General features: G+C 45.2%; 1 protein-coding gene across 2 annotated transcripts in view; it reads left to right on the top strand.

Annotated features, from left to right (window-relative positions):
• LOC123275669 (liver carboxylesterase-like) overlaps nt 1-14,716 on the top strand; it is a 31,596-nt gene extending 16,880 nt beyond the window's left edge. For both annotated transcript variants that reach the window (XM_070500739.1, XM_070500740.1), the window contains 8 exons: nt 1,804-1,908; nt 4,254-4,292; nt 8,049-8,189; nt 9,823-9,903; nt 10,155-10,302; nt 12,887-13,018; nt 13,993-14,065; nt 14,340-14,716. In XM_070500739.1, coding sequence (XP_070356840.1) covers nt 1,804-1,908; nt 4,254-4,292; nt 8,049-8,189; nt 9,823-9,903; nt 10,155-10,302; nt 12,887-13,018; nt 13,993-14,065; nt 14,340-14,520 — 900 coding nt within the window. In that variant the 3' untranslated portion in view covers nt 14,521-14,716. The remainder of the gene's footprint in view (nt 1-1,803; nt 1,909-4,253; nt 4,293-8,048; nt 8,190-9,822; nt 9,904-10,154; nt 10,303-12,886; nt 13,019-13,992; nt 14,066-14,339) is intronic.
• Nucleotides 14,717-20,360: the final 5,644 nt, after the last annotated feature.

Here is a 20,360-nt window from a genome sequence, read left to right as displayed (position 1 = left end):
TGATACTGGACTGTCAGCTCAGAGCACTGTCCACAGACCACGCTTCCCAAAGTGAGCCAAGGTGGGGTGTTGGGCCAGTCCCACCATGCCACTGGCAGTGGACTGTCACTGTGTGTTTTGCCTCTCAGGGTCTGAGTTCTGGTGAACCCACCTGCAGCATGTGGGCCTGATGTGGCTCCTCCCTGAGGACCTGTGCCTGGGGGTGCTTCCTGGAGAATTCATTCATTGATTCACTCACTTACTCAACAAATAATTTTGATCTAGCCAGCTGTCTAGAAACCTCATGAAACTTCCGTTCTCATGGAGGAGACAGGTTAATGATTACATAATCACACAAATTATAAACTTATAAAATGTCCGCATTGACAAGAGCAATAAAGCAGAGGTATGTGATGTCACAACAGAATCTAAAATCGCACTTAGTCCCTTGAGTAGGGGAGGTCATCAAGAAAGTGTTTCTGAAAAAATGGCTAATGAGTTGGGATAAGAAGAAGGTACAGTAATTTACTTGGTGAGAAAAGCATATTCTAGAAAGAGGTAATAGCATGTGCAAACGTTCTGCAGTAAGAGGAAGTATCAAAAGGGAGAGAGAACGAGAAAGGCTGATGTGGCCAGGGCAGAAGGAGCAGAGGGAACCTGGAGTGAGCTGAGGATGGGGACATTGCGGGGGCCGTGCTGCACAGGACCCTGGTGAGGACTTTGTCTTTATCTGGAGACTGTTAGGAAGCTAAGGAAGAGGGAGCCACAGGAGGCTCAGCTGAGGAGAGCCTGCTGGAGTCGGTGATGTGGGGCGTTTATGTAGGGCTGTGAGAGCTGGTTTCATGGAGCAATAGGGGCAGCAGTCAGACTTAAAGGGGCTGGTGAGGAGGAGGAAAGGAAAGGAAGACACCAAGAATTTTTAAAACTTTTGAGGATGCTTTTCAGAATTCTCTGTACATAAACAACAGAAGCCCACTTGACCAGGCTGAAGTTGAGAAGGGAGAAGTCATTTCAAGGAAACAGAGTTGGCAGAGATGGGGCTGGATTTTGCTATTAAATCGACACTAGAAATTGACAAAATGAAGGGAATCTAAGACTCTTTTTCTTACTCTTTCTCTCTCTCCTCTACTTCTCCCTGTACTATTTCTTGGTGTGGAAGATTGGCCCTGAGCTAACGTTCGTGGCAACCTTCCTCTATTTTGTATGTGAGACACCACCACAGCATGGCTTGATGAGTAGCGTGTAGGTCTGTGCCTGGGATCTGAAACTTCAAACTCTGGGCCACTGAAGTGGAGCATGTGAACTGAACCATCACGCCACTGGGCCAGCCCCTGTATCTTTCTATTTATTCAACAAATACATCCTGAGCACTGATTCTGTGTCGGACACTGTACTAGGCTCTGGGGAGCTGTGCACACTCTCCACAGCCCCACCATCATGGAGCCTGCCTCCTCTCCATCTGCATCTTCTCCTCTGGTCACTTTGTAAGTTACTTGTCTGAATCCAAATGGCTAGTAAGTGGATGAGCCAAGATGTGAAACAGGACAGAGTGATTCTGGACTTGATGCTCTTAGCCTCACTCCTGCTGTCTCTCCTTAGATATTCAGCTCTGAGATCGTTGTGCCTGTTAGAACAGAGATAAGTTATCAGACACAGAGGCTGAGTAAGTGGCATAACTGGGATGAGGACCCACACCCACTGGTCCAGAGTATTTTCTGCAACCCCTGCTTCCTTTAGAAATTGAGGTTGGGATGGAACAGCTCTTTATTGAACAAGGAAAGGTATATCACTCTTGAATTCTGTTATTGCCCATGATCTCTACAGCAAATTGCCATCTTAGCTGGGTGTAAAACCACGAGCTCGGCTGTCATTGTTGACTGCCTGCGCCAGAAGACAGAAGACGAGCTCCTGGAGACGTCACTGAAGATGGTAGGTGTATCTATTCTCATGGCTGCCCAAGCCCCCCACCCTGTAAACTTGGCCTCAGGCTTGACCATTTCAACTGTACCCTCACCCCGGAAAATCTAGTTGGGGCACTTTCTCACATCTCAAGAGCAATGTCAGCCTCTGGATGTGAATGGCGAATTTCTGGAGTTTTTTGGCATGATATATCAGAAACGTTAGCAAAGTCAAAAAAATAGCATAATGAACAATTGTGTAATAATCCCCTTGCTCTATCATAACTTACTGTGTTTCCATTCTAGTTTGCAGATATATGTTTAAGAAATTAAAAATTGAAACATGACATATTCCCAGAGGTAACTACCATCCTGAATATTAGGGATGAGATTATTAAGAACAAAGATTTTCAAGAAGGTTGTCACAACTTGTCTTGGCTAATTTAGAAACTACCTCAATTATTACCCAGTGGTGGCTGAGTTTTCTAGATTTTCAGAGACTCTGTCTCAGTTGTGTTCTAGGATAACTATGTATGCACTCACTTGTCCATTCAACCAAGCATGATCCATTCATCCATCCTTTCATCATCTTATTATCCATTTATCTACCAATCAATCCAATTCATCGATATCCTTTCATCAATCTAATATCCATTCTTCTACAAATTTCATTCATCTACTAACAACCATCCATGCATCATCCAGCAACTGTATATTCACTCCATCCTTCATCCTTCTAAGGACAACGATCCATCCATGTCCTATATGCTAGCTATCATCTACACATCCATTTGTCCACCCAATTCACCCATACTACATGTGTTGACCAACTCCATCCAGCCATCCATCCATCTGTCCATCCTTCCACCATCCACTCATTCATGCTAGGTGTATGGGCGGTTAACAGGGAGGCTGATGCAGACATGAATCGAATGCAGTCCCTGTTCAAAAAGAACTGTCCGAGGAGAAACACACCATATGCTTCATGGGCTAAGTGTGATGGGAGTATAGAGAGGAGAAACACTTATAATAGTCAGCAGGGATGCTTCAAACAGAAGGTGACATTTGAGGATTGATGGATGGCTATGGCAGTGTGTCATCACAGGGACAGACACCCAGAGAATACAGTACCTGGAACAAACAGGAACTCTTCTCTTTGTGGGGGGAGGGTGTGAATGTGAACCTAGGAGGATCTTGAAGCCCTGAACACTCTGTCTGGACCCTGGGCTCCTGAGGATACTACTCGAAGCCCCAGGACAGGCCTCTAGCACTTGATGCTGCTCTATTTTCATAGCTTGAGTTCACTGTGGCCTTGGGGCTTTGATCCTGGTTTCACAGGCTCAACTAAGGTGACCAATGGTTCAAAGAATAAAAGCACGACTGTCTTCTGATGCCTGGAAGGGGGAAAATTCATTTCAGCCTCCTGCATGTCACACAAGAGGAACCAGTTTTTACAGGGAGAGTTGGTGACTTTGAGAAAACCCGGAGAACCTAAGAGCCCATGTCATCCTTCTGAGATTTTCTGAGATCATATGGTAGTGCTTCCCTCATTATCCACTCTTCTCAAAACACACACACACATACACACCCCCCACACACCCCTGGCTGTTATGGCTACAACCCATAAAGGAGGGACTAAACTGATCACTTGCTGCATACTGGTCAGAACCTGTTAGTTACAGTGTGACATTCCAGTCTGTGCAATCTTGGTGAACACACAACACAAGTGAAGTGTAGGGTGGGGTGAATTTCCAAGAGCTTGTATGAGTCAGGACTTTCAAACGCAAGATGGGAAAACTCATCTCAAAGTGTCTTGAACAGAAGAAGGAATGTGTTGTGACAGACTCTTAGGTAACTACCTGAAAACTAAACTACAGTTCAGGAGCAGGGGGCTACAGGTGCCGCTAGATGCAGATTCACATATGATATTGTTAAAAATCTCTCTGGCCCCAAGGGAAGTTAAAGACACCAATAGCCCTCTAGACTTGCATCCTATCTGCTTCAAAATGTTGTTTCCCAACAATTCCAGAAAATATTTGGGGTAAACACTATTGAACTGACATGGCATGGTGCCCATCCCTGGACTAATCTCTGGTCAGGGAGATGGGGCACCCCAGGTCACATGTAGATGCCTGCATTCGTGGGCTGAGAGTGGGGAAGAGTGAGGTCCCCAAAAGGAAAAAGAAGGTGTTGTCTCCTGGGGGAACAAGAATGGGAAATGGATGGAGGGCGGGGCATGCGCCACCACAGACGTTCTCTCCAGAGCCCCTCCACCATCCTACACCTGCACCCTGTGCTCATGCCCAGGGCAGCCAGGGTGTCCAGCTTTTCTCCAGGAAGCCTTCTCACCTACATCCTCTGCCTTTGTCTTCACAGAAATTTTTCACCCTTGATTTCCATGGAGACCCCAGAGAGGTAAGGACGTATGTTTTCTTTTTTTTCTCTTCTTTTCTTTTCTTTCTTTTTTTGGTTAGGAAGATTCACGCTGAGCTAGCATCTGTTGCCTATCTTCCCCCACTTTGCATGTGAATCACCGCGGCAGCGTGGCTGCCATGGGTGTTGTTGGTCTGTGCCCGGGAAATGCATCCGAGCTGCTGAAGTGGAGCGTTCTGAACTTAAGCACAAGGCCACAGGGTCAGCCCCAGGACCCATACCTTTAAGCTCCACTTAAATATGAATGAAAGAATTCTCCCTGTGGACTCATAGTAACTGCCTGTGTTCATATTGCTGAGGCCCAGAGAGGGACCATGACTGCCTGGATAACACAGCCAAGAGTACCTAAGACTGGACCATGCTCCCCTGACTCCCAGCCCAGTGCTCCCAGTCATCAAATCTGTTTCCCCTTGGCCCAGCTAACCCTCTTCTGGTTTACATTTCCTGATCCCAACAATGACCCCAGCGAGAAGCCTGGATTTAAATTTCCACTATGGGAAGGTGGAGAAAACTGGGTAAGGGGTTTCTCTGGAGCCTTCATTGAGGAGCCCAGATCTTCTCCTCGAGGCTGCAGGGTTGATTAGCTGTGAAGGCTGCACCATCTTCAGGGCTGTCCGTGAGGGAGCCAAGAATCTCAGTCTTCAGGACACCTCCGTCCTCCTGGATGCACAAGAAATGCTTAGGAAGGTTCTGAACAGAGGAGTGAGGGAGTGAGTGACCTTGGATGTTACAAAGGGCTCGTTGATGGCTGTGCTAAATGGAAGGTGGGGAAGGGGCAGAGCAGATGCAGGGACAGCAGCTGGGGGACCCTGGGCTGCAGCAATCCAGGCAAGGGGTCATGGCGGCTTGGACAAGCCCACTGCAGAGGGGGTGGTGAGAAGGGCTTGGCACCTCAGTATTTTTGAAGTAACAGCTCACAGGATGTGCTAGTGGACAGGATGTGGAGCAAAAGAAGAAGAGAAGGGATGAATCAGGCCACTGGGTTTTTTACTTGAGCCAGGTGATGCAGGAGCCCTACACAGGGCAGCCACCTGCAACCATACTGGACAGCGGTGATCACTGCCAGTCCCACTGTTGCTCGTGTCTGTCAGCCCCGCAGGATGCCTCCCGGATCACGCCCTCATGGTGTGTCTCCTGGACTTTCCCTATCTTCCACCTCTACTCTCCGTCCTACTACCATGCCCCACAGTGCAGCCCGACTTACCCTTGTGGACCCAGGTCAGGGCATGTCACCCCTTCTTAAAAGGCTGACCCTCCTTACCAGACAAGTCAGCTCACCTCCATGGAGTTATCTTTCAAAGCATATCTGAGCCCCTGCTCTGTGCCGGACATGGTGCAGAAAGTGTGCTGCACCATATACTCTCTCTCTGTCCACATCCCACAGCCTTCCTCCAAGCCCAGGGCTCCCGGGGTCTGAGGTTCCTTGGATTTGTGCTACACACTGACACCTCGGTCACTGTGCTCATGCCATTCGCATTGTTTGGAATAGTCTTCATTCCCCAGGCCCACTGCAGATGGGAGGCACCTCCCTCATGTGGGCTGCCCTGTGTCTTGCTCCCAGAAGGAGTTGCTCCTCTAGGCAGCTTCCCACAGCAGCCCTTTCTGAACTGCACAGCCTTTTGAAGAGATCAGTGGTGGCATCCTGATCCTTTGTTCCTGTTGTCAGCCATATTGCATTAGGATGTGGGCCCTTGTCCTGCTGAGTCAGATCACTTGACACAACTTCTCCTCTGCAGCCAGAACTGGCCGGTCTTCATTGGCCCTTGTGGAGCAGACACAGGTCCTGGGAGTCACAGGGTCTCAAAGCCTGGGGATTATCCAGTTTCACCTGCCATCCAAGGGAGAATATGACACATAGTATGTGGAGCTGGAAATATGGCACAAGGGGGTGGGGTCTACGCAAGGGATCTGTAACAACGCTGCTCATGAATAATATCTAATGTTTATCCAACCCTTTCCAAATACCAGAGACTGTGGTGACCATTTTGCATGGGTTCAGCCATTTAAGCCCCACAACAACCCATCTTACAAATGAGGAAAGTGAGGCACAAACAGGTGAAATCACTTTCCCAAGTTACCAGCTAGTTAGTGGCAGAGGCAGCTTTCGAATCCCAATAGTCTGGCTCCAATACCCATGCTCTTAACAACTTCTGTGACCAACTATGAAACATAACTGTACCCAGAACCAGCTTCTTAGACAGTGATATGTGAGTGAGGCTCTGCTGAATCTGTGATCGTGTAAATATTTTTCATCAAAAGTGAAACCTAATATTAATACATTTTTCAACACAACATGAGCTCATCCCTGATTCTTTTACTCCTGCTGCTTCTCTCGGATAGGGAGCCAAGTCTCAGTTTCAGCACCTTGAGCGTTCGGGAGCTCACTGCCTCCTTCAAGCAAATCACTTATCAAGAATAGCTCATGTTTAAATACAGGTACATAGCTACAGTCAGTTGTCATTGATCGTGAATTCTGTATTTGTGAATTCACCTATTCACTGAGATGTATTTGTTACCCAAAATCAATACTCGGGGCACTTTTGTGGTCATTCACGGACATGCACAGAGGGGCAGAAAGTGTGAGTCAAGTGATGACACGTACGTTCCCATCGGAGATCCAACAAGGCAACACTATGTCTTCTTGTTTCATCTATCATACTATTAAGAAGTGCCCTTTTCACAGTCTAATTAGTGCCACATTTTTCAGATCTTTTTGCTTTCTGTTGGTGGTTTCTCTGTTTAAAATGGTCCCAAGGATAGTGCTGAGGGGCTGTCTAGTGTTCCTAAGCACAATAATGCCATGATGTACCCAACATGGGAGAAAGTCCGTGTGTTTGATGAGCTTCGTTCAGGCGTGGGTCACAGTGCTGCCGGCTGTGCGTTCAGTGTTAATGGATCAACCCTGCAGCCCATCCAGAAAAAGGAGGAGGAAATTTGCCGTGAGGCCCCTCTGGAATGGCTAGAGTAACATCCATAGCGTGTGATGAAGCTGTGTAAAAACAGCTGCATTTGTGCTTTCATGAGATGACGATGGATAAAAACGGTCTTATGTGGCACTGTGATGATGCTGGAGGCCAAGGAAACTGCAGTCACATTACCCAGGGCCTGGGAAATGTGGAGCCCTTCTATACTGGTGCTTTGTTATCAATAGCAGCTACCGATAACTAATCGTGGGTAATAGGTGTGTATTACATCAGATGTCTTTAAGCACATGTAAACCAGGGTGGGTGAAAATGTGACCAGAGGCTCGCAGGAACCTGACCCTGTACTTCCCCTGGGAGAACCAACCTGAGAACCCGGCTCAGTGTTCACTAATTCAGGGTTCACAGTGACTTACAGACCTAAACTACCAGGAATAATGAAGACTGACTGTAGAGAGAGAGATACCCATAGATAGACATACACTTCAAATTGAAATATATGTAAATATGCATGTGTACATACACCTCAACATTTCAATCTATACACACAAGTACATGTAAATATGGATATATATGCATGTATGTTCCCATTTGTGATTGACTTGCCCCCATCACCTTACCATCTCTAGCCCCTGGTCGAAGTTCTGCCCTCCGGAGTCATACAGACTTAGCCTCCTTCGTTAGGATCTTGAGTTCTCTGGTGTCTGCCGTGAGCACGCAGCTCTGTGGTGCTGGCCTTGCGCTCAGACAGGTGGAGATGCGGAGGCAGGTGTTTCCTTGAGAGACGAAGCACAGACACTGTGCTCCCTCTTCCCAGAGCCATCCCTTCCTGCCCACTGTGGTTGATGGAGTGCTGCTGCCAAGGATGCCTGAGGAGATTCTGGCTGAAAAGAAGTTCAACACTGTTCCCTACATCGTCGGAATCAACAAGCAGGAGTTTGGCTGGATTCTTCCAACGGTGAGAATGTGCTGGTGTCTTAGACTCACCTCCTCTATCCTTCACATCACCTCTCCCATCTCAGGTCACAGGATCTCCTCCTCCTGTGGAGCCCCTCCGGGGTCCAGGACAGCTGTCCCCTTCACACAAGTTGACATTTCCTTGGCAACCTCTGGAGGGCCCCATTCTCACCTGGGTGTGTGGCCCTGAGGTTCCCTCTCCCCAGACACTCTCTGATTGTGTTCCAATCCAAGAATCCTGAAATGTCCATGCTGGGAGGCCTGTAGAAACAATCACTGGGCAACAATCACTGGGCAGATGAGAAAAGTGAGGCCTGGAAAGGAAAGGAGCTCGGGGGTGAAGGAGTGTGAAGCCGGGGCCCTACAGCCTCTCCCCTTGGGCCTGGCGCCTTCATGGTTTCTCCGTAAACCCCACACACGCTCCTGGTCATCCAACTGCAAAGATTCAGAGGGACTTGCTTCCTCTTGAGTTAAAATGACTTCTACAAGCTAGGAAGAGCTTTCCCTTCTGCCAAAGATAAACAAAGCGCATACTAGTTGACATGATGAGGACAGGTTTTATTCATTTATACCACCACAGTAGGGAAAAGAGTCCAGTGTGAACTGAGTTCAAGTCCCTGAAACTCAAGTTTGGAGTCTATTTAAAGGGTCCATGTGCTCAGGGAAAGGCTACGGGGTGGGAGTGGGAGTTTGCACTTGCCTAGGCTGCCAGGATTAGTTAATTGGTGCCTACCCAGGGGAGAAACAAGCTCTCCTCTCTTTATAACAAGGGGCATTGGTATAAGTTCTAACAAGGTGTCCAGTGTACTTAGGTCTTTCTCCTATCACAGGGAATTAGAGAGAGCAAGAGTCATCCCCTGAAATCTGCATTTCAAAGAGATGGCTCTCAGGTCCTTAAGGAAACTGTTTGGGTGATAGATTTACATCTCAAAGGGCAGAGGAAGGATTTGCAATCGCAAGCTTTCTAAAGTAGCTGCTCTAACAGGGGGTTCAGGGACCTATCTACCTATCAGCAGGTGTGGCTGCAATAAAGGTTAAATTGTCCTGGATGCAGGGAGCTTCCTCAGGCAGGAGTTTTAAAGGGGACAGGGTCATTCTAAAGACAGGGCCTTGAGCTGCTAGAAGCCTTGATAGAGTTTGATCAAGTCCCTTACAGCAGAGGTTTGGATGGAGTCATTACGTGCAGAGTTCTGCAGTTCTCACATCAGAACAATTTCGGGGTTACACTGAAGGACCAAAGCCATAACGGCAGGATTCTGGGCTTCCCCTGTCAGCTGAGCCAGGGAGGGTATTTGTGAGCTCTCTGTCCTCGGCCTAGAGCCCTCCACTTCTACACTCTCACTCTGTCTCAATGACCGTGGTGAGGACTGTAGCCTGACGTATATATACACATACAAACTGCAAAGGACTGGGACAGCTTCTTTTAACATTTACTTTCTCCTTTTTGCACTCCTTGAGTTTCTGGGTCGAATAAGTCGTTTTGATGTACTGAATTTGCCCGGCTTATGAAAGACCCATGCCCATCAAGACATGACAAGGTGACCGTCAGCCTGCATTGGTTTGATTGGTTGATCAGCTTGGTTCCTCTTGCTAATTCTCAATGATTCACAACTGCTTTACCATTGTTTTAACAGTTGATGGGTTACCCGCTCTCTGAAGGCAAGCTGGACCAGAAGACAGCCACGTCTCTCTTGTGGAAGTCCTACCCCATTGTTGTAAGAGTCTAGGGAATCACAGGAATTGGCTGAGACCAAAGAAGAGGGGCTTGCCCCAAATCACAGACTATTAAATGGCGGAAGGAAGACTGTTGCCAGAGGGTTCTACCCCCATTTTACTACCTTTCCCACCTGCCTCGTGAAGTAAGGGGTGGTTGCGCAGGGCTGGAGAGGTTCACCATTAATGCAAGAAGAGAAGCTGTGTCATTTGCCAGGGGTTGGTGGTCACTGTCACTCTTGATCCATTTCAGAACATTCCTGAGGAACTGACTCCTGTGGCCACTGAGAAGTATTTGGGTGGGACCGATGACCCTGTCAAAAAGAAAGACCTCTTTTTGGATTTGATTGGAGATGTGATGTTTGGTGTCCCATCTGTGACTGTGGCCCGTCTCCACAGAGGTGAGTCCCAGAGGTTGCACAGCAAAGGGCCACTGACCCCCCCAGCTTCTCAGTTTGTCCTGCTCACCCCTCAGCATCGACAGATATGTGGAAACTGCCAAGGGTCAGCCCTCAGTGATCAATTCCACATGGCCAGGGGTGGGACACGGTGCTATTTTGGTTCTATCAGAAGCAAGCTCTGAGAAAAGGATCTGAACACAAGTAGTTTACTTGGGAGGTAATCCCAGAATCCACCAGTAGAGGAGTAGAGAAGTGACACGGGAAGGGGAAGGAAGGCAATTCATGGTTCCCTATCAAGCAAATGTCAATTGTGGACACTGGAGCTGGGGAGCTCTGGGAAACCTGCAGAAGATATTCTCAGGGTTACCTCGTGCAAACAGTAAGAAACTGGGGCATTTATCCTCGAACTCTCATGAGTCACTGATTGAAGGCTGTTCTCGAGGTTAACTGGTTCCCAGGTTGGTGCTTTGACCTGCTGCACATGTGGGCAGAGTGGTCTCTGATGTCCAAAGGCCTCCGGCAAATAGCTATCAATGCTGGAGATGGAAGTCAGGGTGGCATCTCCAGAAGTAGGGGATGTGGTGAGGCACCGACAGCATCTGCTACAGGGACTCCTCACCTGAAATGGTGGCTACAATTCAAATCTTGGGAAGATGTCTTGGAAGGGTTCCAAGGTCAGAGCTAGCTGTCAACTAGTTTGCTAACCAGTGGAGCTTGGGGTACACTGAAGCTAAGCATAGGATCCAGAGGGTTGTCCCGGACCAAGAAAGTCAAGAGGAGTGAACAGTGGGTGGTGAGAAGACAGGTGAACTGGAGAATGTCAACATCTCCAGCTGGCCCTTGTCCATCCCACTGTGTGCTAGGGCTACCAGAGGACCTTTCACTTTGACCCAAGGGGTGTGGGATCAGGGTGGATGAGGTCACCTAGACAGGAGGTGTCCCTTCTGGGTGGCTTTCTGAGGTCCTCACAGGACCTTTCCTCTTCTAGGAGCCCCTCTTCACCTAGTCTGCTATCCAGGAAATGGTTCTCTGGTCTAGACCTCTCCCTCTAACCTTGCTGGGAGGGTTTTAAGTTTGGGATGTTATAAGCCTGATAAAAATTAGCTATAGCTGAACTACTATGTACCCAAGCACTCAGGACAGTACCATACGGGTGTTAGTTACTGCTTCCTCCTCCCCTGGGTCCTGATGAATCTCTTCAGCAAGTGGACCATGAGGGTCAAATCTGTTCTTTCATAAACTTGTTCTTGTATCTTTCTATGTGTCTGCTTTGTGATGTCCCTGGCTGCATGGTCTGCTGGTCCAGCCGTACTGGACTTGTGTTTTTATCTGATATCTCATGACAGTGAGTTCAGGGTCTTTTGCCAGGAGGACACAAATTTTATCAATATTATTCTTTCATTTTCGTGTTTGTCTCATACTCCTTTTGTTAAGAAAGAATGTTTCTGAATATAAAATTAATATATAATAAAATATAGTATCTTACAGCTGTAGAAAGTTTTGAAAATATGGGAACGCATAAAGTAGAAATGAGGGATAACTCATAAGTCGTCCTTCTAGCTGTAAATTTTTGATATATCTTCTTCTAATAACATTTCCATGTCTTATATATAGTTTAAAAATTAATTGTATATTTATATTTTTGTTCCTGGAACACTATGTTGTAGGCATTTCCTAACTGTCCATAAAAACTCATGGAAAACCTCCATTATTTCATGGATTAAAATTGACTTCAGTATTCCTGTCCTATTGGATATTTAGGGTGGCTCCTCATATTTTTGTGCTACAAAAACATTATGCTCAACCTTACGTGCACAAATCTTTATCCAAGTCTCTAAGAATTATCTTAGGATTGGATTTTAGAAGTGAAATTACTCGGCTGGACTGTAGGAGCATTTGAAAGTTCTCCATATACACTGCAACACTGGTTTGCAGTGTATAGGAGGCAGGTTTCCTAACTCTCTCACTTGGGACAGTCAGTTTAAAACACACAAATAATGCTGCCAGTTTCATAAGCCGCTCCTCACCAAAAAGAAAAAAAGAGAACATCACGCTCTTTCAATTTGCATATTTTTGATTACTAGGTCTCTCTTTACACATAGTCTCTCTTAGACTATGTGTAAACTCTATGTATATAGGGTTCTCAAGTAGGAATGCATCAGTAGGCAAAGTGGTTAATGTGAATTGACCTGGTGCCCCCATAATAGTTATTTTGCACAGATATACCCAGAGTTTCAACATTCATTCATCCATTCAATCTTCATTCATTTATTCATTCATTCAACAAATACATGGATCACATCCAGCCCCATGGCCACCATTTACGCACTCTTAAGCAAATCACAGAACTTTTCAAAATTATGTCTCTATTATGCTGATAACCAGGGGTTTTGTGTAGGGTCGCGTGTGTCCAGTGCACAGTTGACACTCACAATGGACAGCTGTTATTAATATTGCTGTTGTTGCCTACTTAGGATCCAGGGGTGCCACCAATTCCCTGAGTGTTCAGAACCCCTGGAGAACTTGATACCATCAAGGTGTGCATCAGGTCAAATGAACTGTGCGTTAATCCATGTCTTCTCAGATGCTGGAGCCCCCACCTACATGTATGAGTTTCAGTATCGCCCAAGCTTCTCATCAGACATGAAACCCAAGACCGTGATAGGGGACCACGGGGATGATGTCTACTCAGTCTTCGGGGTCCCGCTTTTCAAAGGTGATGGCTGTTTGGTTACTACAAACTTGGACTTAGAAGATCTGGGTTCAAATTTTGGTTTGATATACTTGGGAAAGGTCTTCTTTCTCTCCAGGCCTTAGTTTCCAGAATTCACCATAACAGAGTTGAACTAGAAATGTTCTCAACCTTTCTCTTGCTCTATGATGCATGATGGAGAATGTACATGCATGTGCTCTCCTCCATGTCCACTAAAGAATACACACCTGGGCATCAATATGGCAGGTGGTGGATTACCTGCTGGCGTCTGCTCAAGGGCTAGAATGCCACGACTCAGAAAAACATGTCAGAATGAGTGAGAGTAAAGTTAGAATTTGTGTTGACCTTGAATCAGGGCTAACGTGTCTGTCTGTCTATCTATCCAACTATCTACCTATCTATCTATCTAAAACTCATGCCTTATTAAATTTCAAATATTTAGGAATGCAATATTTTAAAGAAAACTTTTCACCAATGTCTTCAATACCTTAACTATCAAGAGTTACAGATAACTTGTACCTCCCTCGGACCAGTTTGTAACACACCAGAGCCTCTGGGCATTTCCTGGTTGGGTGACTCCCTAGGGCCATTACAGCTCCATCATTTTTCAGATTCTGTGCATATGTGAGTGGGTGAAGGGGATTTGAAAAGACCCAATGGAGCGCAAGCCTGGAAGGCTGGGTTGCTCTAGTCTGCCAAACCCTGACGGGGGGGGCCGGGGGGGGGGGGCGTTGTGTCCCTGAAGGCAACCTGCTCATGGATTGACGACAGCCCTTTGCTGAGTTCTACATCAGTGATTCTCAACCTTGATTTGCACGTAAATTACCCAGAAACTTCTTAAAATGCATCTTCTGACTGAGTGGGTCTGGAGTAAGGGCTCAGATTCTGAATTTCTAACAAGCTTTCAAGCGATGCTGCTGCTGGGGCCCCATGAACCACACTTTGAGTAGCAAAGGCTTTTTGTCTCCTTGCCACAGAGGGTGCCTCAGAAGAAGAGATCAAACTCAGCAAGATGGTGATGAAATTCTGGGCCAACTTTGCTCGGAATGGGTGAGCTTGGCGGCAAAGTGGGAGCAGGGTTGGGAAGGGGTAGGGCATGTCTAGTAGAAAGGCGTAGCTTCTAATATTTGACGGTCAAAGTCCTGGCCCTGTGACCTCCGACATAGGAGCTTTCTAAAAATGGACAGGCTGCCTAGGGGATGGTCAGCTCCCTGTCTCTTACAAGCCTCTTGGCAGAGATGACACCAGAGGTCCCTGAAAATCTCAGAAGGTTGTTGGAATCACACGGTAACTTTGGGGACTTTGTATTTGCTTCTGTTCCCAGGAACCCCAATGGGGAGGGGCTGCCCCATTGGCCAGTGTACGACCAGAAGGAAGGGTACCTGCAGATTGGCGTCCCCACCCAGGCAGCCCAGAAGCTGAAAGACAAGGAGGTGGCTTTCTGGACCAAGCTCCTGGCCGAGGCAGTGGAGAAGCCACTCCAGACAGAACACATTGAATTGTGAATGGATGGACCAGCCAGCCTCAGGGGCCCTGGAGGAACCAGGACAGCCGTAGTCTATAGAAGATGTTTCTGGATCCAAGTAGGTTCTTATTGTGGAGGCTGGGGAATTCTCTGGTGGGAGTGGGCAGAAGCCAAAGAGGGGGAACTTCTGTATCTGTGGCCTCAATTTTGGGAATAAATATTCTTTTGGACACTAAGTCAGAGTCTGTGTCTTGGACAGGAGATTAAACCGTCATCCTTAGAGAGGGAAAGATGAAGACAGAGGGCTCCATTGACAGGAAGTTGCTTCTGCTGGGTCTGGCTTGGCCTCTGGACAAGCTGAGTCCAGCAGGCTGGGCCCTGGGAGTTGCTGACACACACTCTGAATCTGCTCCATGTCTCTGTTCCCACAACAACTTGCAACAACAGGCTGTGTGTTACCAGAGTGCAGTGTCCCTCTCTTCCATGTGGAGCCAAACGTAGAGACCGAAGTGGCATAGGCTGATAATGTGCCTTGAGTGAGGGAGAGGAGGAGGTGCTGTGGTGACCCTGTGGCACCTTGTGTGGCCATTAATGACCTTTACACAGGTCTACAATTCTTTCGTCAACGTACACAGTATCCTCGCAGGCCACTCGCTGAGGCCGTCTCTTCCAACAACTTGTCTGAGCCCCTTCTGTAGCCTGGACCACTCAAGGTCCAAGTAGTGACCGCCTTAGCGTGAGTCCCTGAAGTGTTACCCTAAAACTGCCTCTTTCAGAATCCCTCGGGTGACTTCTGGCTTCTGCTGCCTGTAGAAAGCTCTAGGGAGTGACGCTCCCACCCTAACAGCAAGGAAACACTGGAATATCCTCAAAATCATGACTTTTCCTGAACCATTCAAAGAGCTGAGGTTGCAGGTGAACAATTACCCTGAGGTCTCAGGAAGACAGTCACTTTGGAGCACAGATGGGGTGTGGATGCTGACTCACCATCTGCTACAGGTGGAAGATGGGGTCACCATTGGTGTGAGTAGAATTACCCTAAAATTCTTAATCAAGTGCTAAAGGGCAAGTGTGGGCTTGTATGAGAGTATAAAGTCCTTGGAGTCACAGACCCACAGGGGCAGTTTACATAGACTCTTCTCCATGGACCTCCATCAGGGGCTCCTGAGAAAGATGGGGATCACGTAGTAAGACCAGAGAAAGCCTGCTTCAGGGGTGCAGGCAGGAAGCCCTGCTCAGATGCTTCTCCCTTAAGGAACGAAATCCCTAAACCTTTAGGAAAAGGGCAGCAAATCTGCCTCCCTTGGAGCCATGGGGATGACCTCTTGAAGGTATGGAAAGAGGAAAATTTAGAAACACTCTGTCCCTGGGAGAAGAACAGGACACCATCCTGGGTCCTGGTCCTTAGAGATCTTTTACTGCTGGGGAGGGGCAGAACCACTGAGAAAGCCCCCTCTCCATGACCCAGGGACACAGGGTCTGCCTAAGGCTGAGGCTCAGCCAGCACAAGAGAAACCACTCCTGGATGCCTGCGCCCAGGTTTACAAAATGATTTTACCAGTTTAACTCCTCCCAGCAATGAACGCTCTGCCTCTTTGCCAATAAGTGATGTACTTAGTTGCTTTATTTTTTATTTTTAGCCCTTTTGGTGGGTGTGTAATGGTATTCACTGTGGTTTTAGTCACGTTTCCCTGATGGCTGACGATACTGAGCATCCCTTCATGTGCTTATTGGCTATTTGGACAGCTTCATTTGTAAAGTGCTTGATCAAGTCTTTTGTCCATTTTTAATGAGGTTTTTGTCTTTTTATCATTGAGGTGTGTGAATTCTTATGTATTCCTGACACAATTCCTTTGTCAGGCATACATATTGCGAATGTTTTCTCCCAGTCTGTGGCTTGTCTTCTGGCCTTTGTAATGGTGTCTCTTGAGGAACAGAAGTTTTTAATTTGGATGAAGTCCAGTTTATCAGTTTTTTTCCTTTTCTGATTGGTGCCTTTCGTATCCTCTCTCAGAAACCTCTGCCTATCCTGATATCATGAAAATAGTCTCCTACGTTTTCTTCTGGAAACTGTATAGTTTAGATTTCACATTTAGGTTTATGATAGTCCTAAATTAATTTTTGTGAATAATAAGGTAAGAGTCAAGATACTGTTATGGGAAGTGACAATATCTGGTAGTGTAATTCCTCCAATAGTTTTCAATGTCCTTTGGATTTCCACATAAGTTTTAGACTCAGCTTTTAAATTTATACAGAAAAACCCTGCTGAAATTTTCACGTGGATTGAATTGACTCGATAAGTCAGTTTGGGGAGAATTGGCATCTTAATAATATTGAATCCTTGAATTCATAAACATGGTTTATCTTTCCACTTATTTAGATCTTCTTTAATTTTTCCTAGCAACGTTTCATAGTTTTTAAGTCAGAGGTCCTCAAATCTTCCATTAAATGTGTCCCTTAGTATTTGATGTTTTTTGATGCTATTGTAATTAGCATTTAAAAGTCTTATTTTCTGATTCTTTGGTTAGTCGATAGAAATTGAGTTTTGCATATTGAGTATAAATATGTTCCCACAAACTTAGCAGCAGGCTTATTGTTCTGTACCCATGGTAACAGGTAGCCACCAGAACTGGTTCTAAACTTGCTCAATTGATCAATGACACTTGCTTCAGTGAACAAACGTTTGCAAATCACCAAATCTTTCCTAGCTCCTTGCTTCTGAAAATCAGCTCATCAGGCCCCAAATAACTTGAATAAACCCACTTCTGAGTGCCAGCCCAACAACAAGCATCTCCCCTGAGTAACCATGCTTCTGCAGGTGACATCAATCCTCTTATGTTATCTACAGTCCACCCATCCCTGAACTCACTGTCCAACTGCCCTTGTGAGTTTTTCCTTTGCCTCATGGGTACTTTGGAAGTTTGTTGTTTAGTTTCAAAGTGTTTTGAAATTTCTAATGATCTATTTGTCACTCATTTCTACATTGCGATCAGAGAATATTCTCTCTATTATTTTAATACTTGGCAATTTATTAAAACTTGTTTTAGGGCCCAGTGTATGGTCTATGCTGGTAAATGTTCCATGTCTTCTTGTAAAGATTGTATAATCTGCAGCTGTTAGTGTGGTGTCCTATATATGTCAGCTAGGTCAAATTGATTAGTTCTGCTGTTCAAATATATATCTTTACTGATTTTTCAGCTTATTCTATTAATTATCAACAGAGCTATGCTAGAACTTCCAACTACCATTGTAACATTTTCTTTTTCTTTTTTTTTTTCTTTGTGAGGAAGATTAGCCCTGAGCTAACTGCTGCCAATCCTCCTCTTTTTGCTGAGGAAGGCTGGCCCTGAGCTAACATCCGTGCCCATCTTCCTCTACTTTGTATGTGGGACGCCTACCACAGCATGGCGTGCCAAGCGGTGCCATGTCCGCACCCGGATCCAAACGGGGGAACCCCGGGCCGCCAGAGGCGGAACATGCGCATTTAACCGCTGCACCACGGGCCGGCCCCCCATTGTAGCATTTTCCATGTCTTTTGTTCAATTTTTACTGCATGTCCTGTGAGGCCCCGTTGTTAGGTGCAAACACTACTTTTATTGTTATATCTTCCTGATCATGGCATTTTCTTTACATCGCTCAAAAATGATCCTCCTTATCTCTGGTAATATTTCTTACCTTGAAGTCTCTTGTGCTGAATGTGCATTTCTGTCTTAAATGGCAGTGCTCGGTCCATTTTCACAAATGTGCAAATACCTATGTGGTCAGCTTGAGTCTACCCTCCGGCTATTGGTTTTGTACCTTTTCCCATCAGTTCTTTTGTCGACTCCCTTTTCCTATTTTTTTTTTTAGATATTAAATATTTTACGTGATTCTCTTTTGCTTTTTGTCTCTGCTGTTGAGGTTTTTAGCCACGTAATACAAGAAACTTAACACAACATCAATCCCTTTACCCTGCTTATTGCTATTTTGCACATCTTTTACTTCTGTGCGTCGGAACCCCATAATACATTTGCATTATACTTGATTTGTTATTTTCTTTCAGCCTGAGGAATATCTTGTAATTTCGGTAGTAACGTTCCCACTTTCATGACTGATTTTAATATTTTGAGTGGTTTTTTTTTTTTTGCCTTGGTCAATCTAGAAAAAGACTTTTTCAATTTTGTTAATCTTTTGAAACAACCAGCTTTTGTTTTCACTGAATCTCTTCATTGTTTTTCTGTTCTTTATTTTGTGTATCTCCACTCTTATAGTTGTTGCTTCCATTCTTCTGCTTGTTTTGGATTTAGTGTTTTCTTCTTTTTACAGTTCCTTAAAGTGGAAGATCTGGTTATTTATTTGAGATCCTTCTTCTTTTCTATGTGTGCATTTACAGGCATAAATCTCCCTCTGAGCCTGGCTTTCAGTGCATCCAATAAGTTGTGGCATGTTGTGTTTGGTTTCATCATCTCAAAGTATTTCTCACTTCTCTTGTGATTTCTTCTTTGACCTACTGGTTATTTAAGAGCTTCATGTTTAGACTTCACCTATTTCTCAACTTTCTGAATTTCCTTTTGTTACTGATTTCCACCTTCACTTCATCATAGTAGGAGAAGATAGTTTGTATGCTTTCAGACTTTTTAGATTTTTTAAGACTTGTTCTGTAACCCAACATATGGTATGTCTTGGAGAATGTCCCATGTACACTTGAGAAGAATGTGTCTTTTGTTTTTTTGTTGTATAGAGTGTGCTATATATGTCTGCTAGGTCTAGTTGGCTTATAGTGTTTTTCAAGTCTTTCATGTCCTCGGCAATTTTCTGTGTAGGTGTTCCATGCTGTATTGAAAGTGGTATATTGAAGTCTCCCACTATTGTTTTGGAACTGTCTATTTCTCCCCTTAGTCCTGTTGAGTTTCTGCTTCATTTATTGTGTGGCTCTGTTGATAGGTGTATGAATGTTTATAATTGTTACGTCTTCCTGGTGAGTTGGCCCTTTTATCACTAGATAACATCCTTCTGAATCTATTGTAACATTTTTTCTCTTAAGCTCTATTTTGTCTGATATTTGTATAACAACTCCAGCTCCCTTTTGGTTGCTGTTTGCACAGAATATCTTGTTCTACGCTTCCAGTTTCAACCTATTTGCATCTCTGGTTATAAGGAGAGTCTCTTATAGATAGTGTGCAGTTACATCATGTATTTTTCTCTACTCCACTGATTGTGTCTTTTAATTGCAGAGTTAAATATTTTATATAGTGTAAAATATATCTATATATATTTAACGTAATGTATTTTATATTTATATTTAATATAATATAAGAAAGGATAGACTCTGCCATTTTGTCACTTGTCTTCTATATGTCTTGAATCTTTTTGATGCTCAATTATTCCATTACACATCCTTCCGTGTGAGATATTTTTTGGGTGCCATTTTGTTCCCCTTATTATTTCTTTTACCATACAGGCATACCTCCGAGATATTGTGGGTTTCAGTCTAGACAACTGTAAGAAAACAAATATCACAGTAAAGCCAGTCACACAAATTATTTCTTTTCCTAGTGCATATAAAGGTTATGTTTACATTATACTCTTATCTAGTAAGTGTGCGATAGCATTGTCTAAAAAACAACATGCATACCTTAATTAAAAAATACTTTATTGCTAAAATATGCTTCCCATCATCTGAGCCTTCAGGGAGTCATAATATTTGGCTGCTGGTGGGTCTTTCTTCAGTGTTGATTAGGGTGGAGGTTGCTGAAGGTTGGGGTGGCAATGTCCTTTTCACAAAATAAAGCAACAATGAAGTTTGCCTCATCAATTGACTCTTCCTTTCACACACTATTTGTGTGTAGCACGCAATGCTGTTTGCTTGCATTTTACTCACAACAGAACTTCTTTCAAAAT

This window comes from Equus asinus, chromosome 28 (genome assembly GCF_041296235.1).
Source record: "Equus asinus isolate D_3611 breed Donkey chromosome 28, EquAss-T2T_v2, whole genome shotgun sequence".
Classification (NCBI taxonomy): domain Eukaryota; kingdom Metazoa; phylum Chordata; class Mammalia; order Perissodactyla; family Equidae; genus Equus; species Equus asinus.
The sequence above is the reverse complement of the archived record's forward strand: the minus strand, read 5'-3'. Positions and strand labels throughout refer to the sequence as shown.